The 23,575-nt window shown below is 37.2% G+C and overlaps 1 protein-coding gene across 3 annotated transcripts in view; it reads left to right on the top strand.

Annotated features, from left to right (window-relative positions):
- LRP2 (LDL receptor related protein 2) overlaps positions 1–23,575 on the top strand; it is a 110,389-nt gene that overhangs the window by 43,596 nt on the left and 43,218 nt on the right. For all 3 annotated transcript variants that reach the window (XM_063162074.1, XM_063162075.1, XM_063162073.1), the window contains exons 20-39: positions 335–472; positions 1,393–1,674; positions 2,878–3,117; positions 3,753–3,872; positions 4,221–4,337; positions 5,479–5,856; positions 6,744–6,992; positions 9,202–9,413; positions 9,881–10,065; positions 10,950–11,178; positions 12,307–12,484; positions 14,438–14,566; positions 15,514–15,680; positions 17,292–17,435; positions 18,399–18,508; positions 19,407–19,584; positions 19,901–20,114; positions 20,562–20,801; positions 20,935–21,123; positions 22,121–23,041. In XM_063162074.1, coding sequence (XP_063018144.1) covers positions 335–472; positions 1,393–1,674; positions 2,878–3,117; positions 3,753–3,872; positions 4,221–4,337; positions 5,479–5,856; positions 6,744–6,992; positions 9,202–9,413; positions 9,881–10,065; positions 10,950–11,178; positions 12,307–12,484; positions 14,438–14,566; positions 15,514–15,680; positions 17,292–17,435; positions 18,399–18,508; positions 19,407–19,584; positions 19,901–20,114; positions 20,562–20,801; positions 20,935–21,123; positions 22,121–23,041 — 4,620 coding nt within the window. The remainder of the gene's footprint in view (positions 1–334; positions 473–1,392; positions 1,675–2,877; positions 3,118–3,752; positions 3,873–4,220; positions 4,338–5,478; positions 5,857–6,743; positions 6,993–9,201; positions 9,414–9,880; positions 10,066–10,949; positions 11,179–12,306; positions 12,485–14,437; positions 14,567–15,513; positions 15,681–17,291; positions 17,436–18,398; positions 18,509–19,406; positions 19,585–19,900; positions 20,115–20,561; positions 20,802–20,934; positions 21,124–22,120; positions 23,042–23,575) is intronic.

Genomic DNA, 23,575 nt, shown 5'->3' with positions numbered 1-23,575 from the left:
TAAAAATATCTTCAAAAACACTCTAAAATTTTCTGTGAATTAGTCTTAATGAATTAATTAAAATTGCCTTGGAATTTGAAATTCTAGTTGGGTTTTTTATATGCCAATTTCAGTAAAATTTGAGAGGGCTTCCCTAAGTTATGTAAGTTATGTCTGCCTGTGACTGAAGGCTCACTTTGACAGCATTATAAGTGGTGAAGGTCCTTTTGTCGTTTTCATTAAACAATTACAAAAACTGGTTAAATTTTCATGACAATTCTTTTAAAGTTTTTTTATGATACTTGATCTTTTATGTCATATTTCTGTATAATATGTTAAATATTTTTCAAAACAGGTTATGCCTATTTCACTGATTGGAGACTTGGTGGGATAGTTCGAGTAAGGAAGTCTGATGGAGGAGAAATGACTATTATTAGGAGGGGCATTAGTAACATCATGCACGTTAAAGCATATGACGCTCATTCCCAAATAGGTGAGCTCCTTTCTTCTGCAGAGGGAGGATGTGATATAGGGAATAAGAGACAAAATGTCAGGACAGCAGATTTCCAGTTTCAATTCTATGAATGGCTTCACTGAATCATAACTGACATGCACAGGAGGCAGCATAGGCACTTGCAATCACACATTGTTTATTTCCAGTTGTTTAAATCCATTGTTTTATTGCCTCCAGTCACTGCTTTGTGACTGGATGCAATTTCCCTCTACCCCTTCTATTACTGTACTTAACAACCAAGCAAAATGAATTTGATTCTGTTGTGTTTTCTGTAATTGTATCACCAACTACCACTTCATATTTCTCCTTTTCTGGTAGAAGTTTTATTTAAACTAAATTATTTATTTTGAGGAATTGGGTAAATATTTATTAATCAAATTACTATTCTTCAAGTAATTACTATGTATAAATCACTAATTTTTTCTTATTTTCTCATTTTCTCAAATTCCATGCAATTGTATGATCTAAGCCAAGGATTTGGTATTGTAGTTAATTTTGTGAAACAGCCAGTACACTCATCAGACAAATGATTTAATCTAAGGTTCACAGACTACTTGGTGTCAAAAGATTGATCTGTTCTCGCAGTCTTGATCAGACAGAGATTCTCTTTTGTGGTAGTTTATTTATTTCCAGACAGTTGCTGAAAATTGTCAGAAAATTGGATGAAATTTAATAGTAAGTTTTTGTCTTCCATCAACATTTATGTCAGGAAGAGTATATGGAATCCAACACTCTTATGATACTGCTACTATTGCTGTCACTGAGCTTGACCTTATTGTGCAGTGTATGCAAAACCAGGACTTGCTACAGCACTCTTTTTTACAGTTATTGTGCACTTTTAATAGTTGCCAAGATGTTATCTGCAGTGTGTGCATTGATCTTCTCTATCACTATTTAAGGCTCTAACTACTGTAATAGAGGCACAAATCCCAATGGAGACTGCAGCCATTTCTGCTTCCCAGTTCCAAACTTTCAGAGAGTTTGTGGGTGTCCTTATGGCATGAAGCTGGCTCCGAATCAACTGACATGCGTTGAAGATCCATCCAATGAGCCACCCACCTTGCAGTGTGGCTCCCACTCATTTTCCTGCGGTAATGGAAGATGTGTGCCTCGATACTATCAGTGTGATGGTGTTGATGATTGCCATGATAACAGTGATGAGCAAAACTGTGGTTCTTTAAGTAAGTAATCCCTGTAATCTGCAGTTAGTGCTCCTTGTTTGCAGTTCAGGGAATTTAATGAGTCAGTATGGCTTCATGGGAATAAACTACAATTTTTTAGTATTGCATCTGTGAATAAATCCTGAAATCTTCCTGAGAAATTAGTTACTTTGGAAATTACTTGGAATATAACTAGTTACTTTGGAAATTATATCGTAGTAATACAGGATTCAGTACCAGCCACCTAAACAATGCATGAAAACATTCATATCTCACTGTTCTCAAAATTCATTTTACAGAGTAACAAAAATCTATTTTCTGAAGAAAAATGTTGTCTTTATTCTTATTTTTTTTTTGTAAATTTTGAAAGATATTGGAATATCAATAGCTTGCCTAATTTGGATGCATGGAGAGGAACAAGCCATCTTAGTATAGATGAAGACACTTTAAAAATAGCACCATAAGAAAAACAACAAAACTATCTACATTGCCTAACTTTAAGATAATAGCAGCACCTTTTATTTCACTTAACATCAGAATAAAAGATCAGTTTTTCATAATATTTGGGCAATGCTGATCTATTTGTTACATCTGGATTTTAACAGTTGAGTAAATTAAAAGCACAGTGGTTCATTTCCTGGTTTTACAGTAAAATGTCTCACACAAAATATTTTGTTGTTCAAGTAAATGAGAGAACAGTGAGATAATCACAGTTGATAACACATTGAAGAGAGGATAAGATACTGAAGATATTGAAGAGGCTTTTATGACATATCTGGTGCTTCTTCAGAGTTAATTATTTTAAATTACAAACAAGAAAATAGGAAAGAGTAGTAAAATGTGCTCCCTTATGCACAGGACTAACTACTATGGCTGAGGTATAAACTGTTTCTTATTAATGGGCCATTTTAGAATAACTAGAATATCTTTTGGGGAAAAGTATAAAGCAAATGGTCACTAGAAGATGTTCCTTTTCTTGTTCTTTAGATTGTTGTGGAGTGGTTAACTGTTTAATTTTTTATTGCTTCCTGCATTTTAAAGAAAGCTTGTTCAGTTCTGCAGCATGTTGCGTAACAGACATTTTAATTCTGAGCAATGTGCACTTTAAAATTTGGTGCATATTTTAGGCATTCTCTAAGTGTAATGAAGGTACTGATAACTGTTGCAGGAAAGGCAAGTTTTGAAGATCTTTTTATAAAGACTTTTTTTTTTTTTTTTATTCAGACAATACTTGTGCTTCTTCAGCTTTTACCTGTGCCAGCGGACAGTGTATTCCGGGTCGCTGGCATTGTGATAAACATAATGACTGTTTTGATGGCAGTGATGAATTGAATTGTCCTACACAAGGACCCTCTTCATGCCCTGCAACCCAGTTCACCTGTGATAATAGAAGATGTATTCCAAGAATCTGGCTGTGTGATACTGATAATGACTGTGGTGATGGCTCAGATGAAAAAAACTGCAGTGAGTATCATGACTATCTGTTGTTTTTATAGTCAGCTGTGCATATCTTCATAGATATATCTGTTGGTATAAGGACAATAAATGAAATTGCGAAAAAGGACTAGTATCTAATTTAGACTGATATTTTGTAGTTCTTAAGATGTGGAAAACTTGTCTAATTTGCAGTTCCAGGGCCAAGTAGAATGCGGAGAAATACTTAAAAAATTAAAAGGGGCAAATGTGATAAACATGATCATGGTGCTTCATAATGTCATCCACTGTAATTAGCAAAAAGCAGTTAAAGCTGAGATGTTCTAAACACCTACTTCATGAGTGATCTCTTTGATGGCTATTGGTTAGTCAGCTAACCTAGACTGGAAGTTTTTACCAGAAGTAAAATAGTAGCTTTTTCATATACTTTCTTTTAAGCTATTTACCACTATGTGGAAGCTTCTGCTTATTTTCCATGAGCCCAAGCCTACATATAAATGAAAAATTACCTGATATTAATTATTTAATGCTTATAATTTATATGATTACTAGTTGTTGTATTATATGCTGCAAGTTAGGGATAATGTTCTTCTACTTTCTCTGCAATATGCTGATTTCAAAAGAGAGGAAAGAAACACATTTGCATTTATTGTCATTCTTAATAGCTTTCACAGGTACTTGTGAACCCAGGCAATTCCAGTGTCCAGACCATCGCTGCATTGACCCATTTTATGTCTGTGATGGGGACAAGGATTGTATAGATGGTGCTGATGAGCATGACTGCAGTAAGTGTAACTTTCTTTGTTGAATGTCTCTTTATTGTTTCCTCACACTTGCCCCCAAAGGAGTCTTTGGTGATCTCATATTACCAGCTCCAACACAGCATAATAAACCTATCCATAAATTAATCCTGCTTGTGATGCTTTTGATCTCTGGGCTGCTTGTGGAGAGCTGAAATCTTTTTCCTCTGTTTTCTGTGAATTACAAAGTCACTGCATTTTCTGTGTCTCAGGGAAATTATGGTCTTCAGTGGAATTGATACCGTATCAGACTTAAGCACCTGTAGGGTAAATCTGATGCAGTCTAGCTCTGTAAAATAAATAAATAACATTCAGTATTTTTAAATTTTGTAGTATATAACTGCAGCGCCACAGAGTTTAAATGTCTAAGTGGAGACCAGTGTATCAGCACCTACTACCAGTGTGATGGTGTTTTTGACTGTAACGATCACTCAGACGAGGCCAATTGCCGTAAGTATATTGATGCTGAAAGAAATACTTCAGTTATTAAGTGATGCTTTTGGACATTTCCTTTAATCTGCTATGTCGAATACTGCCCTTGCAATCTTAATATTCTTTTCAGGGAAACTTGTCTTTACATCATTTTCCTGAGCAGGAATTTCAAACACAGATTCCAGTGCAAGAATATCATAGAATCATAAAATGGCTTGGGTTGGAATGAACCTTAAAGATAATCTAATTTCAACCCCCCTGCCTTAGGCAGAGACACCTTTCACTAGACCAGGTTGCTCAAAGCCCCATCCCACCTGGTCTTGAACACTTCCAGGAATATGGCATCCACAATTTCTCTGGAAAACCTGTTCCAGTGCTTCACCTTCCTCACAGTAAAGAATTTATTCCTAATATCGAATCTAAACCTGTTTTCTTGCTGTTTGAAGCCATTCCTCTTCGTCCTGTAACTACATGCCCTTGTAAAAATTTTCTCCCCATTTTTCAGTACCTGAAGGGAGCCTATAAGAAAGGCACAGTAAGGTCACCCCTAAGCTTACTATTTTCCAGGCAGAACAATTTTAATTCTTTTAGTCTTTTCTTGTAGGAGAGGTGCTTCATCCCTCTAACAGTCTTGGAACTAAGCAGATTATGCTAGCGAGAGTAGATGGCTCAAACAAAGAGGACAGTTTGCGTTCCTTTTGGCCATAACATTTTGTTTTACTTGGCATTTCAGTCTCAGGATTTTAAAGCAAAATAAAGTTTATTAATCTGAAAACCTGGTATTCATGAAAGTTAGATTGAAAGTTATTTTGAGTGATTTTTTACACTTAAATTAGTCAAAATGCTACAACACAGGGTGGTGAAAGAGAAACTGATTTTCTGTAGCTTTGGACAGGTACATAGGTATAAATATGTGTTTGCTCAAAGTATAACAATAGTTGAATTGCCTTGTTGACCACATTATAAAGTAGGAGTTAAATTAGTCACATTTTGAAATGTCCTGCAGATTGACTGTGAATCCGTGGCCTGATCTAAAAGCAACACAGTTCTTAATAGCACTGTAACTATAAGTTATATAAGAGATGAACTGAACATAGTGGTTTTGCTTCTCAGTCTAAAGTTGAAACAGCTTCTGAACTGTTGAATGTCACTGTTCTAGCTACAAGACCACCAGGGATGTGCCACCAGCATGAATTCCAGTGTCAATCAGATGGCAGTTGTATTCCTGATCACTGGGAATGTGATGGCCATGTTGATTGTGCAGATGGCTCAGATGAACATCACAGGTGTCCTCCCAGAACATGTCCTCCATCGCTTTTCCGCTGTGACAATGGCAACTGTGTGTACCGCGCGTGGATCTGTGATGGGGATAACGACTGCAGGGACATGAGCGATGAGAGGGACTGTCCAACTCAGCCCTTCCAGTGCCCCAGCTGGCAGTGGCAGTGTCCAGGTCACAGTATCTGTGTGAACCTCAGCAAAGTATGTGACAATTCTGCTGACTGTCCTAATGGAGCTGATGAATCCCCGCTGTGCAGTAAGTTACCCTTCAAGTATCTACTGTAGACTATGTGTCATTTCTTCAGAAAGAAGTGGAATACTCAGCATGCTCTATTTTATGTCACAGTGTTTCTGGTGGAAATGTAAGCACAATGTAATTTGAGCTCAAATTTTCTAAGTGGAACTTGCTTTCAGTGAAAAGATACTGCAATGATGACTGAGGAATTTATTTGCTCTGTCCAATCTTGTGCTCTGAATTCCAGTGTGATTCCCACTGACTTTAGATTTTTATATAACTACATGGGAATTAACTTTGTGTTCCTGGACACATTCACTAAAGCATAGTATGCTTTATATCTTTATATTCAGATGAAATATGATTCAGTCCTTAATACTCTCTTTTAAATTTTCAACTTCAAGAATCATGATAAAAATCAAGAAGTTAATTTGTAGCGAGAATTTGTATTTATGTTGATTATGAATTGATTTAAACATAATCTTTTTCTTTCCTTCTTTCCTCCTTCTTCTCTTTAATCAATGCACATTCTCAGATGAACCCCAGCCAGGTATGATTATAAACTATTTTAAATTATTATTTATACAACTTTAGGATTGGAGTGGTAAAGTAAAATTTCTTATATTTCTAGCTATTTTTGAAAAAGTTGTTGTATGTAATTAGACAGCCTTCTGTTTGGCATTCATTTGATGAGATTCAGTACATGTGATGTTGTTACCTGCCTTAATGTGCAGTGTGTATGCTGTATTTTGTATAAAGACCACAGTCCTTTCTCACACTGCATAACTGAGATTCTGCAGTCATTTTAGTAGCGGTCTTTGGCTAATAATACAATTGTAAAGATTCAAATTTATCACAGGAAGCATTTGTTGACTATTTGCTTATCTCTCTCCCCAACCCATCTTCAGATCAGGAAAGCTGCTCTGACAATAATGCTGGCTGTACTCATGAATGTATTCAAGGACCTTTTGGAGCTCAGTGTACCTGTCCTATTGGATACCAGCTTGCAAATGACTCCAAGACCTGTGAAGATATTAATGAATGTGACCCTCCGGGCTTTTGTAGTCAGCACTGTTACAACGAGAGAGGATCTTTTAGGTGTTATTGTGATGAAGGATACATTCTAGAAGCCAATGGGAGGATTTGTAAAGCAGCAGGTGAGAAACATTGATGTCAGTCTAAGAATGACAGCAGTGCCTGAGAACTGTCCAGCTTTGTGTCTCAGTTTGAAAGACAGGTGTCTGCCAAGGAAGGTGGAATGGAAAATATGACGTCCTTCTCTCCAAATTATAATAACTTTGAAATTAAGGAGCTTTCAGGCAAAGATATGGGAAAAGGAATAGCGGTTCTTTACTAATATGTATACACATGTAGATATGTGTAACAAGACAAACAGCCAGCCCCTCTGGCAGCGGCAGCAGCAGCAGCGAACCGAACGGAACCGAACGGAACCGAACGGAACCGGAGCCCCGGGGCCGCCTCCCTGGGGCTGCGGGCGCTTCCCTTCGCTGCAGTTCCGCTCGCGGCCGCCAGGGGCGCTCCTGGCTCCGGCCCGGCTGCGGTGATTGCCCTGCGCCGGCAGGGGGCGCTGAGGCGCGAGCTCGGCCGTGTCTCCCTCACGGGGTAATGGCGGCGGGCTGGATGGGGAATTGGGCTGCAGTAGGAACCTCAGAGCGGCGGCTGGAACCCCAGAGTAGCAAAGGAAGTGTATCAGAAACTCCACAGCTGTAGCAGGAGCCGCAGGGGATTCCCGGCAGGCAGGGGTGTGGGGTTGAAGTGTAGCGAAAACCCGGAGCAGTGGCAGAAAAACAACCGGGCTGGGCAGCGGCAGGCCTGCTCCGTGCAGCCGGAGGAAAGCCTCCTTCGAGGGGGCTCGGGGTCCCGGGTTTTCCCCTGAGACACTCAGGTAGATGGTGAGGGCCCTTTCTAGTGAGGCAGGGTGTTAATAAGGTGCCAGTCCACCAGCTGCTCTTACAAGCAGAGGCTCACCCACAGTAAGGAAGAAGCAGTACAGGGTTGGGCGGTGGCACTGGCAACAGCTCGACTGACCGTCCTCCTCCGATGCCGACAGCAAAAGCATGGAGTCCAGCCCAGCCCCTGAGCCCCCAGCCAAAATCTCGAGGTATTGCTGCCCTTCCCGAGAAAATGCCCCTCAGCTGATAGTGCAGGCAGCTGCACTCGTCCCCCTTCTCCTGGGCTATATCCTTTGTTTCTCTGAAGTACCAGTCGTTAATTATCTTTTAGCAACAAATGGGAGAAAATTACCTGAGAGAAAGCAGCTAAAGGAAAAATCCTAACTGCCAACACTTTGCCACTATAATCTTTTTCTCTTAAAAGAGTTGATTTTAGAGGTGTTCATGGCAGATGACCGTGAGAATTAAAACTGTCAGCTGTAGGGTTAATTAGAAACGAATGTTTCATAGAAATAGTATATTTAAATAAACGCTATTTTTTTTTAGCTTGCAATGATCAAAAATAATATTTTGAAGAAAAGCAATTTCAGCGACTTGTGAGCCGTAGCCCAAAATTAACTGTTTATAAAGTTCAATGTTCACAAAGTGTTTAAATCCCAGCCTCTTGTAAGACTTACCTCGTGCCTATGCTGTACTTTGCTCATTTCTAAGGGGCAGACATCACTGATGCAGCCTAGATGCCAGTTGTTCTCTGTCTCTTTTGTAGTACACTGACAGGGCAGAGAATTTATCTTTACAAGTTTCGTGGTTTAGGGATATACTCAGGTTGTGGAAGACACTTGCATTTTCCCTGCACATAAGCTTGGCCATTACTAATAGGGAGTTTCTTGTACTTTGCTGTCTTTATGGTTGATGTTCTTCAGTTATTTTTTAGCATCTTATCTGTGCAACCTAACTACAGCAATCTATGGCTTTCCTGTAATCTGCTTCTTCTCCCTTGTTCCCACATGGTCCAAAGGGGGAAAAAAGAGAAGGTGGGTTACAAAGGAGGGAGACCAGGCTGAGTAGATTAATTGGAGGTGCCAAAAACTTGGGGAGTTGAATCGGGAGTGGGAGATCAAAGAGTTTTATGGAGGAATGAGTGCTGGATGTCAGCAGCAAACTGGTTAGACAGTGGGCAATAGGACCTAATGTTCAGATAGGAGCCTGGGAGGGAAGTCTGTAAAAAGAGTTATGGAGAAAAGCCAATGTAGATTTAATAGTCAGGATGGACAGACTGGATATGATACTATATCTTGGCCCGGGAATTGATTTAAATTTGTCCTTTCAATATTTATGTCTAGATACTACAGTGTTGATGCTATAAAGTAATGTTAAATTACTCAGTGTTTCTTTTTTCCCAGTTACTGTTGAATAGCTCATTGGTTTATTTTAATTTCTATTCCTCTGACAGAATCTGGGAATCTTCTTTTGCTGGTGGCAAGTCGTAACCAAATTGTTGTGGATAACATCACTTCTCAGTCACACAGTATTTATTCTCTGGTTCGGGATGGGACAAATATTGTGGCTATTGATTTTGATTCAGTCACAGATCGCATCTTTTGGTCTGATACAACACAGGATAAAATCTGGAGTGCTTATCAAAATGGGACTGACCGAAAAATAGTAAGTTTTGCTGAGTAAGTTTTCTTGTCTTTTATGGAGAGAAAATGAAGACACTGTATCTTTAGTTAATGAAGGAGAAGAGGAAAATCCAAATATAGTAAGAAAAGAGGTAACAGAGACAAAGTGAAGCAACTTTGTAGAAAAGCCAAGCTAACATTTCAAACAGCTGTTTGAAAAGGGAAACTGAATGCTTTCAAGAAGCCCTTTTTAAAGCATCACAATTTAAACTGATTTTCCTATTAGTAAATTCTAACTTCTTCAATAGACCTGCTGAAGTTAGTAGGAGTGTTTGGGTTTATGCTTTGCCATCATTTTGGATATGTACATTGTGATTAATTCTGCATTGTAGATCTAGAAGATATTGGAAACTTGGTTGATAATTTTCCATATCTATAGAAATGCAAAAGGTAAAATTTAATATAATCTTTTTTTTCCTCTCCCCCACCTGCTTTTTTGTTCTTGAACAGGTGTTTGACAGTGGTGTCACTGTGACTGAGAGTATAGCAGTGGATTGGGTGGGTCGTAACCTTTACTGGACAGACTTTGTTCTGGAAACAATTGAAGTCTCCAAAATGGATGGGAGCCACAGGACTGTGCTGATCAGTGAAAATATAACAAACCCAAGAGGACTAGTGTTAGATCCTAGAACTGAGTAAGATTTTTCATATTATTTTTTATTAAGATACTTATTTTATGATGTAGCTATTAAAATTTTAGACATGTCCAAATTGTATTGGAATTGTAAATGACAAGTGGAAGTAACAACTTAAAACAATTTAGTGTGTTTTTAGAGTTGATTAATATTTCAAGTCATTAAGTAATTACTGGTGATATGTAGTTCTGTTTCAGTGCAACAAGATGGTTTTTTACCTATAAAATATTTTTCTTCTTTTGCTTCTGAGTTAAGAAGTATTAATTCAACATTATGATGTATCACTTCAGTTGGTGGTATACCACAAACAATGGGATTTCATGTCATATGCCTACCTTCATACTTCCAAGTCTGAAATAATTATCCAGATTGTATTGTTATCACAAAAGCACCTTCCCATTTCAGACAGCAAGTGGTATAGAGTTAATGTGATGATTTGAACTGTTCATGTACAAAATTTTGCTCTTTTTTTTTGAGGTTTTCATTGCCTTGAACTCTGTTTGCTGCCAGTTTCAATGCTGTTAACATTATCAATGCATACTGTTAAAATGTAAGCCTGTAATAAATTATTATGTAGCAGTCAGAGGATGAGATTATAATAAAAAAACCAGTGACACCAGTAGCTTCTATATTGACGAAAAACCAGTAGCTGCTATTATTGACAAATAGAAACAACAGTAGAGGTATTACAAGAATTTTTATAACAGAAATTACTGTAATATCTTCTGTAAGCATGTTGCTAAAGTAAATTATTTCAGTATCATTATGTAGGACTGTTCATAGAAAGATTGCTTCTATTTTTGCCTAATGACTCTTTGTGGAATGTTTCTCAGTAGGCTGCTAGTTTTTTTCCCAGGTTGCTAACCATGAGTTACTTTTTTCAGTGCTCATGTAATGTTCTGGACGGACTGGGGCCAAAACCCCCGAATTGAAAAAGCCAGCATGGATGGCAAAATGCGCACAGTGATTGTTAATAATAAAATCTACTGGCCCAATGGACTGTCCATTGATTATCCAAATAAACTTCTCTATTTTGCTGATGCTTATCTTGACTATATCGATTTCTGTGATTACAATGGAAACAACAGACGACAGGTGGTTGCAAGTGATCTGGTAAGACATTAATAAGGAACCATTGTTTTCCTGTGTCCCTGCTGATAGTACTGAAAAATATATTAGCTTGTCATAGACTGGGCTGTATTTTTCTTTAAAATTATTGAGTGAAGCAGATGTGAAGTATTTTATCTGCTTCCTGCTGCTGGAAAAAGAGAAACTGCTATCCTATTCAGTCTCTCAGGAGATCTTCAGCAGAGTCTGGAGCTGCCTGTAGACTTGGTGACTTGGTGCTTTATAGCATTCTCATCTGTACTGTCTGCATGTATGAAATCTGAAGGTGACATCTGACAATGCTGCAACTAGGTGGTACATTCTCTGTAGGCAGAGATAGTAGAGAAAGCCTGGAGAAATGTCTCCTGGTATTTTGTGAGGTTATTGCTACTATTCTTGACAGGAGTGAAGGGTTTTGTGCTGTGACTTGTGTGCAGCAGCTCCATCAAGACAATCCCTCTTACAGTCTGCATCCCAGTGAAGTGCTGCTGGCAGCTTGCAGCACTGTCCTTGTACCAACACAATAGTGCAGATGTTCAGCTGGCACACAGAAAGTGGTATCAATAACCATGTGAATGTTTTCAATAATTGACTCCTGGGGCTTTTACTTTTGGCTGGAGAGACAATTAGTGTGATATAGGAGCCAAGGCAATCTTTCCACTCCTGGTTATCTGAAATCTAGATAAGCCTCCTTCTTTGATCCTCTGGTAAATTTTAGGGGAGCTTATCAAGAATGCAGGTTCTTGATAAGTCCATAATTCTCATTAGACGTTTCCTCTTGTGTTTTTGAAAATCTACAGTTGGCTCTTTATCTGTGGGTTCTGCCCAAAGTAGTTAGACTGCTTTGCTAATTCCTCATTCTCTTTATCTCACAGGGTCTATATAGCATTCCATTTTAAAAAATATATATTTTCCTCATTATTAATGTATTATTTTAGACTATTTGTACTATTAAGAGTACATTAATAATGTACTATTTTTAGACTATTTTTTTCTGAAAAAATATCTTTTGTGACACAGTTGCTTCATTATTTATGTATTTAAAAATTATGCTCACCTCTGTTATTACTTCATTGCAAGCTTTACATCTGCAAATCTCCAGAAGTAAATTGGTAATCAACCTTGCCTTTTTAGATACTGCAGCATCCACATGGTCTAACTGTCTTTGAAGATTTTGTGTACTGGAGTGACCGCTATACTAATCGAGTCATTCGGGCCAATAAATGGCACGGAGGAAACCAGACAGTTATGATTTATAACATTCACCAGCCTTTGGGTCTCGTGGCAGTCCATCCTGTAAAGCAGCCTGATGGTAAGTTCATCAAAACAACTTTGGTAATTGCAGAAATAAGGATGCAGTGATGTCATGCATTGGAACACCAAGAATCAGTCTTTTCAGAAAAAGGGTTGGGTTAAAAAAACAAATAATTCACACTATTGACTTGCAACTGTTCAATCTGGTGTTAGGGAAAACAACCACCTAGGCAGCATTTCAGGATGATGACTAGCCAAGAAGAACAATAAGGAGGTAGTGTGTGCCATTTTCTTGCACTTTGTTCTGAATGTTTTTACAAGACAATTGAGGCATTTTCGGAAAGCATTTTAATTTAACAAATTTCTCTCTGTGGCATACTAGATTCAATTTCTCGTGCAGTAATAATTATTTTTGAAAAGATTACTGTCATCAACTTTCTCTGAAAGTACTTCTACATTATTTTAGTCAATGAAACAATAATGATAAATAATCCCCTTCATTGCATTAAATATTCTCTCTGAGATCTTGTGTGGGTGATCTCTTGCAGCTTAAAGACTAAAAAAACCCTAAATTATTTCTGTTAGGTAGAGATCTTTCATATCAGACTTTTTTCTTATTTCATAGCATGACTTGAAGAGTGTTGAGCATGTTGATACGAATATTATCTTTCAGCTTTAGTTATATTTCTTGTGTATGGAGTGTTTCCAGCTAATAAATATTACTTCTTTTTTCTTTTTTTCCTCAAAATATACCCCCGTGCCTGGGAAGGTGGAGACTTCCCTGAGTATCTGAGCAAGGCACTAGTACTTTCAGTGCTGGATTTGCTTTGGAACAAAGCCTTCCTCAGACATGTTAAAGCTGCCTATTCTCACTGTCAGTTGTTCAGTTAGCAGGGCATAGCCTTAATTTATTCGTCATAATTATGGTTTGAGAGGTTTTATTTTACAACCTAAGGTTTAAAAAAATTTCTATCCCTGGAGAATTTTTTCTTCTTTTTCTTTATTGTATTTAGTACATTTTATAATTTTTCATTCTGAATTATTCTATTGTACTTTATGTGGCCAGGCAAAAAGGGAGAGAATAGACTACTTGCAGAATAGCATAACATACTGATGTTGACAAATGAAGGAATAATTACATGCTGATTGAAATTCCAGATGCAGTAATAAAACTGTCATCAACTCTCCTATTTTGTAAACCACTGGATCTTACGCTAACCACAGTTTATATTTTTTTATACTGGTGACATGAACAATTTTCTTACAGTTTGAGTTCTGAGTTTATGCCATTATTTTATTGTCACGTTAATTTGTTTTCAGTTCTTGTTAGTTTTTATATTAGTAACAATTTTGTGAATTCCTGGAACTCCCAAGCTTTTTAGAATAAGGTCTGCTGCCATTGCTAAGGATGTACTCAAAATCTGATTTTTGTTTTCTTATGAAGATTACTCATTCTGAAAAATCTTGTTCAGTAGCAAGTTTGCAGAAGTGGTTTAGATTGAATTTTAGTGTATAGTAATAATATCAGTCAGGAGAGATCTTCAGTGTCTTTTTTTTACATTTTACAACTTTTCATTCACAGTTTCAAAGTAAGCTAAGAAATTTGGCATTGAATTCCCGCTATCTTTGCAACTATTTTCTCTTTAATTTCTTCAAGAAGTTTCAGCAAATAATTTAAATCTCCCATCTAGAAGGGTTACAATCAAGGACTGCAAATCCCACAGGTTTCCTCATGCAGTTAAGAAAAGTTTGAAATAGAGTTTGAACATTTTTTTGTGATGCATAAAAATTGCAAAGATTACTATGGTAATGTACTGGTTTTCCGTGGAAAATTGTATCCTGTCACAAGTAAATTGTATTCCTTGTTGTTCTTAGAAATAATTTCATAATTTTAATTTTTAAAGAAATAGAAAAACTTTCTTAATTCTGGGTTAATGTCAGTAGCAAGGAGAATATTCTCTCTAGTTGCTTATATTGTTACAGCTGCTAATAGTTCCTTTCTTATTTTCAGGTATTAATTCCTGTGCATCATCCCCCTGTAGCCATCTGTGCTTACTTTCTTCATCTGGACCACTTTTTTTTTCCTGTGCTTGTCCTTCAGGGTGGATCCTTTCTCCTGATAACAGGAACTGCATGAGAGGTAGGGCAGTACTAATGAGATTTTGAGAGGTGCAGTGATGCTGTGTTTTGTGGTTTTTCATGCCAGAATTTTTACTGCAAAATTTATATAAAAGTGTTAAGCAGCCAGTAAAGAAAATCAAAACCAAACCAACCTTTTGTCTATTATAAAAGATTCAATGGGTTACTTCTACAGCAGCCCAGTTCCCTGTTAGGTGGTAGCTTGTGCCTATGGGTAGAGGCTAGGATTTGTTCTCCAAAGACCAAAGCACAAGGAAAAGGGGAGGGAATCTGTGTTCAGGAGATTCTCTTCCCCTAGTCCCTAGCAGATGAGAAATGCAGTTGCTGACTATCCCTCTGCAGCTCTCTGATGCACTTTCTCAGATCACCTGATGCATTGCCCTTGTTAATAAGATTTAAGCATAAGGGTACAAGTTTACCTAAAAGTAAATATACCAATAGGGAGTATGTCTGTTCCCTTAGGGATAAAACCAGAAAAGAGTACTGCAGTTCTATTTTGTAATAATGATCAGCAGTTGCCCTGTGATGTTGTTCCATGCTTGTGGGTCCTGCTTAATATGCATTAGAACCTATCACAGGCAGGTCCTGCAGAATCCTCAGAGCTTTGGCTGGTTCCCCTTCTCAGAGATTTGAAAAAGCAGCTTAGAGCAGCTGCACAAATATCCTTTTTTTGTCTGGAATTGAGTGATCTTGCCTTATTTACTTCCTTCTGCTCAGAATTTGTATTGTGATTGCACAGTGCTGAAACTTAAAATGTTACAGCAGTTTAAATAACTGATAACCTTGTTCCTAGTGAGAGAACAAACCTCTGTGTAAGGGGTTTCAAAACATCACTGGTAATATTGAACCATTCTCAGCAGCAGGGAACTTTTGGGTGGGAGGGGAAAGCATATCATAATGCCTTTTTCTTGACCAGAAGCAACTCTGAATTACTCTTTGTTTTCACAGTTGAACACCCTTTCCTTATTGCTGTAAGAGATAATATAATTTATGGAATTTCTCTGAACCCTGAGGAGAAGACAAATGATGCCATGGTTCCAATAGCAGGAGTTCAAAATGGTGTTGATGTTGACTTTGATGACTCTGAACAGATGATTTATTGGGTTGAAAATCCAGTAAGTTAGTATTTGTGTTCAAAATGTGCACTAAATTAAAACCTTTTTACCTTTTTTATTTTTGAAAAGTGTTTTGGACTGAAATATGTTAACATTTGTTTTTGTTGTTGGTGGTGTTTTTTTTTTTTAATATTTTGTTTGGTTGGTTGTTTTCCTAGGACAATTAAAGAAGCTTTGTCTCTTTTGTAAAGTAGTTCTTATATTTGTCAGCAGAAACATCTGATTAGTGTTTTTTCCTGGCTCAGAGACATGAACAGGAAATATTGGAGAGCATTGACAGACCCACACTCAGCCCTGCTGTGCTGTAGTTTGCTCTCTCTGCTCCCTTGACTTAGGAGCCAACTCTGCAAACACAACAGAGCACTTCAGCGTGGGAGCAGTGCATTGGACACAGTGACACTTAGCCTTAGGATGAATGTATGTGCATTGAGTCTGAGCACTTAATGAACTGATGTCATAGAGAAGCATCTTTTTCATTAAGTTGAAAATGGTTGCAAGCTCACAAGAATTTCCAGGTAGCACATGTGAGGCTTATAGATTTAAAAATGAATTTGAACTAATTTTTAATAGTTATTTATAATTGTTTGACTAATTGCTTTTATTGCTGGTCATGAACTAAGAAACTAGATATGTTCTATAAGGCTAACTTGTTACAAAAAACAAAAGAGGAAAAAATGCATAATTTTTGTGAATGGACACTTCAAAAGGAAAAAATCTCTGGTAGTCTGTCTGAAGACAATATGTCTTCACTCTTGGAAACTTGAAAGCAATTCTTTTTATCAAGAAAAGCAATAATTAGGTCTTGGAGAAATATGAAGGTAGATGAGGAGATTTCTGTAATTATGTTTTAACAGAAACAATTCACACAAACTTGTTATGTTTCATCCACACAAGATTTTTGGGTTTTTTTCCCAACTTGCTTTCTTTACATTTTGCAGCTCTGAAGTAAATACAATTTTAAAAATAACTAATTTTAAAGTGTATTCTGTGCCACTAATAAAGAAATTAAAAATTGTTTAATTATTTGTTCTTTTAAAGTTAGAATGTTTAGTTCAATGAAGTAGTTAAATAGACCTATTTAAGCAAGTCTTTGCCTGAGAAACTACTTAAGTATTGAGAATCTGTTTCATCTTCTCTGTAGTCTGAAAAAATATTCTTGACAGATGTCAGCCAGCAGACACAGCTGACATATACAATAGGGTGGGAGGTCAAGGGCAAGTTAAATCCTGGCAAGTGCAATGGGAGGTGCCTTTGCAGGGCCAGTGTTTGCTGTTGGGTGTGCTTTGGGTGGGTCTGGACAAGGCCTGCCGAAGGTGTGCCTCCGGGCTGTGCCCCCCAGCTGCATCCCCTGCAGGCCTCGGGCTTCGGCTGCTCCCAAACAGAGCTGACACACCTGTGTCAGTCATGGATCGCCCTCTGCAAAAAAGATATTTCTGTCGTTCCTGTGCTCCATTTTATGTTCCTGGTTCTGCCCTGTCTCTGCCTTCTTCTGCCTAGAACTGTGCTAGCATTAGAAAAGATTGCAGTATAAAAGAAGTGCTAGTATAGTTGGAATAGAAGAGTGTTTTCTGCTCTTGACATTTTTAAACTTTTGCTGTTTTTCTTTTCAAGGGTGAAATTCACAGAGTGAGGTCAGATGGAGCCAACAGGACAGTGTTTGCTCCAGCAGCTGTTATTGGTGCTCCTACTGGTCTGGCACTAGACTGGATATCTGCAAACCTGTATTACACTAACCCAGGGACACAGTCAATTGAGGTAATTATTTAAGAGAGACAACTGGAAAATAAGAGCCTAGATTTTTCACTGCTATGTATAGAGGTTTAAATTAGTAATATTTATTTCGTGAAAAACTTAAATTAGATTTACTTTAAAGTGTAATCTGTCAGTAGAAAAATACGAACTTGAACAGAAAATTAATTTAAAGATAGTCAAAAAGATTGAAAGCAATATATTCTGGACGCTTTATTTGTGGATATATCTACCCTGCAAACTTTATTTGTGTATAAATTTCTTTTTTTGTTTTCTCCCTACAATGCCTTAGGCTTCTAGTGTTTAACACACAGATGTGTTTAACACTGTGATGACTAGAGTTAATATTGTTATTGTCCTTACTTCAAATCAATGATCCCAAAGCAATGCCTCTGATAGTAAAGGAATGCTGCCATTGAATGCAGTAATATCCATTCCCAAATGCTTTGATAATGTATCGTGTAGCTTTCTAGAGACAAGCAGTCTCATGGTATATGAAGGATAAAATTGTCATTCAGAGTAGGGAAATGGAGGATAAGTAATGTATTATATAGTAATGACTGTGAATAAACCCAGTCATTAGTGTTCTTGTTCCAAAATATAAATGCCTACTATTAAATTAAAAGGCAGCTAATTTTAGCAAGTGAAACGGGATACTTCCTAAATCAGAATTTCATCAAACCATTCAGGCCTTGAAGATAATATGGAAACTGAAAGATAAATTGTTTTTATGCTTAGGAGCCTTCCTTGTTATCATAGGGAGGTTCTTAGCTGCAAGCAGCTCTTTCTAGGGGTGCATGTTAGAGAAAGGTGGTGGTTAGAGTACAGAACAATGTGCTTTTTCTTCATGCTATTCAAGAAAGTCTTCTGCAGTTTCAACTCCGTGTTGATTTAGGCTTCATTCCTGTAATTTGAAAATGCACTGTAAGTTCTGCATTGCATGGTCTGATAAGGTCAATGTTTGCATAGGTCCTGAAGCTGCATGGCGACATAATGTACAGGAAAACACTGATTACCAATGATGGCACCTCTCTGGGAGCTGGCACACCAATTGGTTTGGCAGTTGATCCAGCAAGAGGGTAAATTTCCAAAACTGCTATTGTATTTGCTCATGAATATATTCTCCATATTTTCTTGTTTTTTTAGGATTTTCATCCTGGAATTGACACAGTTTTGTTTGTTTCATTAATGTGCAGAATTTATTTACTCTTTTTCAGCTGTAAAAAATAAGTGCATAGCTTCCTAAATTATTACATAGATGTTCATCCTCCTTAATTTACAATATACTTGTATAGTACAATTTTTTAATGTAAAAAAAAAATCAGAATATTATGATTATGAAAAAATCCCTGAAAAATGGGAACCCAGAATAAAGAGTACTCCAAAGTCTTTCTGTAAAATATCTTGTGATGTCTGACTTGAGCCTAGAAAGATGTATTACATGGGAAAAATGTCACATGTTAAAAAGTATAGCGCTAAATGTAATTTTGCTGCTTGTTCCCAAAAAGAATAATTTGCCTTTTTTTTTTTGTTTCATGTAGATTTTTTCTGATTCTGTTGTTTTAATTGAAAATTGAAACCAAACTCACTCTGAAGTGTTGCAGCCATCTGTGAAACAGAATTATTACTAGTATTATAAGGAGGTGTCCTTTTATGCTCTAGTCATAATACTCTACTGCATTTACCTGCTGATGGTATCATGGGACGAAATAGGCGAGGTTAAGGATTTCTAAAAGTTATTTAAGAGGCATTCCTCTCTTTCCAGAGAAGCAGGTGTTTCTCTTTGTCAAGAGAACAAGCATTCTTCTCTTTCTCAAATAAGCTCTTTTTAACTGTGGTTTGATTCAGCATGAGCTCTGTTCAGCATGTGCTGAAGTGTTTGACAGAGGAATTGGTTTTAAGCATATGCTCAGGCAACTCTGACCCATTGATTTCTCTTGCCAGTTTTGCTAACAGATCTGCTAATGTCTCTTACAGGAAGCTGTACTGGACAGACCAGGGAACTGACAGTGGAGTCCCAGCAAAGATTGCCAGTGCAAACATGGATGGCTCAGGCATACAAACCCTCTTCACTGGCAACCTGGACCATGTAGAGTTTCTTACCATTGACATTAAGGAACAAAAGTTGTACTGGGCTGTCACAAGCACAGGGATGGTAGGAGATATATTTTTAATAATTACTTCTTTACTTGTCTCTGCATCTATAGTTCACATGAGTGATTTAGTTACTTCAGTTTTCTTTTATAAATGGGAGTTGCAGGACCAAGCAAAATCTGGATAGTTGTTATTAAATACCATCAAAAGTATAAGATCAGAAATCATATACTGCTTGCCTTTTCTTCCTACCTTGTACCTAAATATTTAATGCACAAAAGAGAGTTTAGTATCATGAGTTGCATTTTTGTTTTATATTGTAACACTGAACTGTTGCTATAGGAAATATAATCCTAATCTTTACAATGATTTCTTAGATTGAGAGAGGCAATTTGGATGGTACAAATCGTGTGACTCTGGTGGTTCATCTTTCTCATCCCTGGGGAGTTGCTGTGTACGGGACCTTTCTGTACTACACTGATCGAGATTATGAAGTGATTGAACGAGTTGACAAGGCCACCGGTGCAAACAAAGTCGTACTGAGAGATAATGTCCCAAGACTGAAGAGCCTACGAGTGTATTACAGAGACAGTGAGTATTTGTAGAGAGATGTTTCAGGATATTCAACTTGCAAAAACTCAGACTTTCCTTAGAGACAGAATGGTTGCGCTTTCAAAAGATATGCTTTGATGTGGTTTACAGGAAAAGTGTCAGCAGCATTTTGCCTGATTTTGGTAAAGAGATGCTCCACCATCTAGTTAAGGCATCTACTGGCTCATGTAGTTTTACTAAAGTCATGTTGACTAAGAAATTTTGTTACTTTAGCTTCAAATTTGTTTTATCTGGCTGTTGGCCCCATTGATCTTAGATGACAAGAGAGCATTGCTATCACATCTATGCTAAAATGTATTCTGATTAGGATTTTTATTTTTGTCAGCTGATTGTTAATACTATACAACTATATGCATCTATGTATATCTATGGGTGTTTGTGATAATACAGTTGAGATTTTTGTTTTGCCATGTATGTCTTTTGCAGATTCTGCCGGTTCCACAAATGGCTGCAGTAATAATATTGGAGTGTGCCAGCAGCTTTGCCTGCCTGTACCTGGTGGATTATTCACCTGTGCCTGTGCTACTGGCTTTCAGCTAAATCCTGATAACAGAACCTGTTCCCCATACAGTTCATTTGTAGTTGTTTCTATGCTCTCTGCAATTAAAGGATTTAGTTTAGAGACATCAGATCACTCTGAAGCCATGGTACCACTGGCAGGAAGAGGTATGTGAATATTATAATAGGAAAAAATCTTGTCATACCTGGTATTTTGGCATTTCTTTCTAGCACAGCACATACTTTAAAGAATTTAGTTTCTATAAAAAATCATTAATTAATACTTTTCAAAATATTTCAGGACGAAATGCACTTCATGTGGATGTTCACATGCCTTCTGGTTTCATTTTCTGGTGTGACTTCAGTAGCACAGTTTCTTCTCAGAATGCAATACGTAAAATTAAACCTGATGGTTCTTATTTTAGAAATGTTGTTACAAATGGAATAGGACGAAATGGGATCCGTGGCATTGCAATTGACTGGGTAGCAGGTAAGCGCAGCTGATTGTAGGAGAATGTTATTCTTTACATATTATAAAATTTTTAGGCTAACAAGCAGATTCTATTGGAACAATTTTGATTGGAAGTACTATGGTTCTAGCTTGTGGTTTAATGGACTGATTTGAAAATAAGAGGAAGTAATGAATGGCTCTTATGTTTATTTATATATATCTGTAAAGGTGAAAGTTTATCAGAGAAGATGTACGGAGCTTTTTCTCTCCTGATGCTTTAATATTTGTCTTAGGCCTTTGTTCTTGTCTGTACGTTTGTACGTAGCTATCAACTACCATTGTGCACTACCATTGTGCAGAGAAGAATGCATAAAACCTGTATTATGACATTGTAAATAAGAAAGGACTTTTTATCTACCCTCAGATTGCTGTGTACACATATTATAAGTTATAATGAAAAGTAAAAAACGCAGAAGAAATATTTATCTTTGATCTATAATTTCCACATGTGCACTTCCTGTTCCTATTTAAACATATTAATTAAAATATTAACTCTTCAGAAAGTATTAATCAACAATTACCATTAATACTTTAGTTTTGTGTATATATATGTATATATATATATATATATAATGTACTGTATATATGTTTTGCAAAAGTTCTTCAGTTGATTGATAGGCTTGTTGGGATGAGTTTTAGGATAATCATCTGCTGTAAACACTTAATTTAGTTCCTGTATACAGTCTTGTGCCATAACATGGACTTTATGGTTGTGTGTTTTGAAAGGCAACTGTACTACTGATACCCATGGCCATTCATGAGAATTTAGAAATTAATTGACTGTCAGTTTGGCTGTCTTCTTTCTAATTCATCTGATGGTAGGCAAATACCTTATGCTTCCAAGTACTAACATATTTATGATGGCTATTCATTTTGTGGTTCAGTGTCTTAGCAACTTGTGTTTCTCAGGTATTGATGCTAATATTAGCTTTCTCTTTTGCTTTTCTGATTTTTTTTGTTTTGGTTTTTTATACAGGAAATCTTTATTTTACAAATGCCTTCCTGACAGAGACTTTTATAGAAGTTTTGCGTTTAAACACAACTTATCGCCGTGTGCTTCTGAAAACTACCATAGACATGCCAAGGCACATAGTAGTTGACCCAAAAAACAGATATCTCTTCTGGGCTGATTATGGACAAAATCCAAAGATTGAACGTGCGTTTCTTGACTGCACCAACAGAACGGTTCTTGTGTCTGAGGGCATTGTCACACCTCGTGGGTTGGCCATAGATCACAGCAATGGCTATGTTTACTGGGTGGACGATTCCTTAGATATGATTGCAAGAATTCAGCCCGATGGTGGTGATGTTGAAATTGTGCGTTATGGCAGTCGCTATCCAACTCCATATGGTATCACTATCTTCGGCAATTCCATGATCTGGGTGGATCGAAACCTGAAAAAAATCTTCCAAGCCAGCAAGCAGCCAGGCAATACTGATCAGCCAACAGTAATAAGAGATAACATTAATTGGCTAAGGGATGTTACAATTTACAACAGTAATTTCCAGTCACGTTCTCCCCTTGATGTCAACAACAATCCTTGTTTGGACAACAATGGAGGTTGTTCTCACCTCTGTTTTGCTCTCCCTGACATTCAGACACCGAAATGTGGTTGTGCCTTTGGAACGCTAGGCAGTGATGGCAAGAGATGTTCCATTTCAACAGATGATTACCTGATTTTTGCTCTTGAAAATGGCCTCAGAAGTATCCACCTAGATCCTGAAAACCACAGTCCTCCCTTCCGTGCAGTCAATGTGTTAAGAACTGCTGTGGCCCTGGATTTTGACAGCATAAACAACCGAATATATTTTACACAAAGTTATCCTTCAGGAACAGGAAGAATCAGTTATGTTAGTATTTACTCAGGAATTAGCTCTCCAACTGTAGTTGCATCTGGTAAGTGCACTGAAATACATTACAAATTAATCAGATATTAAAAAAAAATGACCTGCACCACCTACCACTAGCCTAGGTATTTTTATGCTAAAGGTCAAGGTCGACCACTTAGTTGGGATATCTAATAAAATGCTCTTTTTGCTTTCTCATTTTTTCCTTTTCTGAGATTCTTATTTTATCTTGATCCCAGTGATATGGAAATATAAAACTGGATAGATATTATTCTGTATATAAAATGGTACATAATAAATTAAAATTATACGTAATAAATTAATATAATGGAGTAAGGGAGGATTCCTGCTACGTGAAGAATAGCAACCAGAACTTAAATCTGTGTGAGGGAAATGTCTTTGTAACACTGTTGTATACCCAGGTGTGCCTGATTCCCAAGTATTACTACTCCAGTTTTTTAAAGTGACAGATTTGCACTGGTGCCAATGGCATTTCAAAGAAGTCTTCAGTGTAGCCAAATTATAATAGGTGAAGAGTGCTGAAGTATCTCAGGAAACCATGCTGAGCTTGTGTGTGGTTTTG

This window comes from Melospiza melodia, chromosome 8 (assembly GCF_035770615.1).
Source record: "Melospiza melodia melodia isolate bMelMel2 chromosome 8, bMelMel2.pri, whole genome shotgun sequence".
NCBI lineage: Eukaryota > Metazoa > Chordata > Aves > Passeriformes > Passerellidae > Melospiza > Melospiza melodia.
Note: the sequence above shows the minus strand (reverse complement) of the source record. Positions and strands in the feature narration are given on the sequence as shown.